Source organism: Pterocles gutturalis, unplaced genomic scaffold, assembly GCF_000699245.1.
Source record: "Pterocles gutturalis isolate BGI_N339 unplaced genomic scaffold, ASM69924v1 Scaffold43656, whole genome shotgun sequence".
Taxonomy (NCBI): Eukaryota; Metazoa; Chordata; class Aves; order Pterocliformes; family Pteroclidae; genus Pterocles; species Pterocles gutturalis.
The window spans coordinates 1-932 of NW_010107021.1; the positions used below are offsets into that span (position 1 = coordinate 1).

The 932-nt window shown below is 54.2% G+C and overlaps 1 protein-coding gene across 1 annotated transcript; it reads right to left on the bottom strand.

Moving 5' to 3' along the window:
* Positions 1–218: 218 nt before the first annotated feature.
* CCDC101 (coiled-coil domain containing 101) lies at positions 219–700 on the bottom strand (the record flags this gene model as incomplete). Its single annotated transcript, XM_010087957.1, is given in 4 exon segments — positions 219–377; positions 451–505; positions 508–567; positions 636–700. Coding segments are annotated over 4 exon segments (339 nt in total), but the record flags the coding sequence as incomplete, so codon positions are not given.
* Between the last annotated feature and the right edge of the window lie 232 nt (positions 701–932).

Genomic DNA, 932 nt, shown 5'->3' on the forward strand with positions numbered 1-932 from the left:
TGGGGGGTGAAATGGGGTTTAAGGGGGAAAATGAGGGTACAAAGGGGGGGTATTTTGGGGTCTCCCAGACTTTTCTGGGGGGGGTTCAGGGACATTTTTGGGCACCAAGAGGGAGAAAATCCCAAGAAAAACGTGACCATGGAACTCAGGGGGGTTTGTGGGTCCACGGGGGATTTTTGGGGTTCAGGGGGGAATTTTGGGCTCCAGGGGGTCCCCACTTGTTGGCCGCGTGGCTGTAGCTGACGACTTCAGCCAGGATCCACTGCTCGTCCCCTTCCAGCGCTTTCACTCTCGCCGCCACCTTGTCCCCGGGTTTGGCCATGTCATCGCTGGCCACCGGCACAGCCCGCACAACGGGGGGGGGGGCTGGGGAGGGCCCCAAAAATTAATTTTGGTGGGGAAACCCCAAAAAATCTCCCCAAACCCCCCACAACTTACTTTTTGACCGCTTTACCAATCCAGAGCGGCAGCATCATGGCAGATTGTTGTAGAAGCGTCATCAGCACCCCCGGCGCATGATTTTTCAAGGGGGTTCGGCTTCGCTGTAAATTCCGTCGATTTTGGCTGCTATAAAATAAAAAAATATTAATTTTGGGGTGCAACCCCTTTTCAGGGGATGCGGGGGTGGAGAGTACCGATGCGACGTTCTTCCAGGAGGGATTCGATCTTGGCGATTTTGTCCGAAGCTTTGCGGGGGACGCTGGGAGGGGGGAAGGGGGGAAATGGTGAAAAATGGGGGAAATGGTGAAAAATGGGGGTGAGGGCACAAAAAGGGGGGCTTTGGGGGAGAAAAGGTGTGGTTTGGGGTTAAAAATAGGATTGGGGGGAGGGAAATGGGGGTTTTGGGGGGAGAAATGGGGGGTCGGGAGTTAAAAAGGATGATTTAGAGGGAGAAGATGGGATTTTGGACGTTAATAAATGGGGATTTGGGG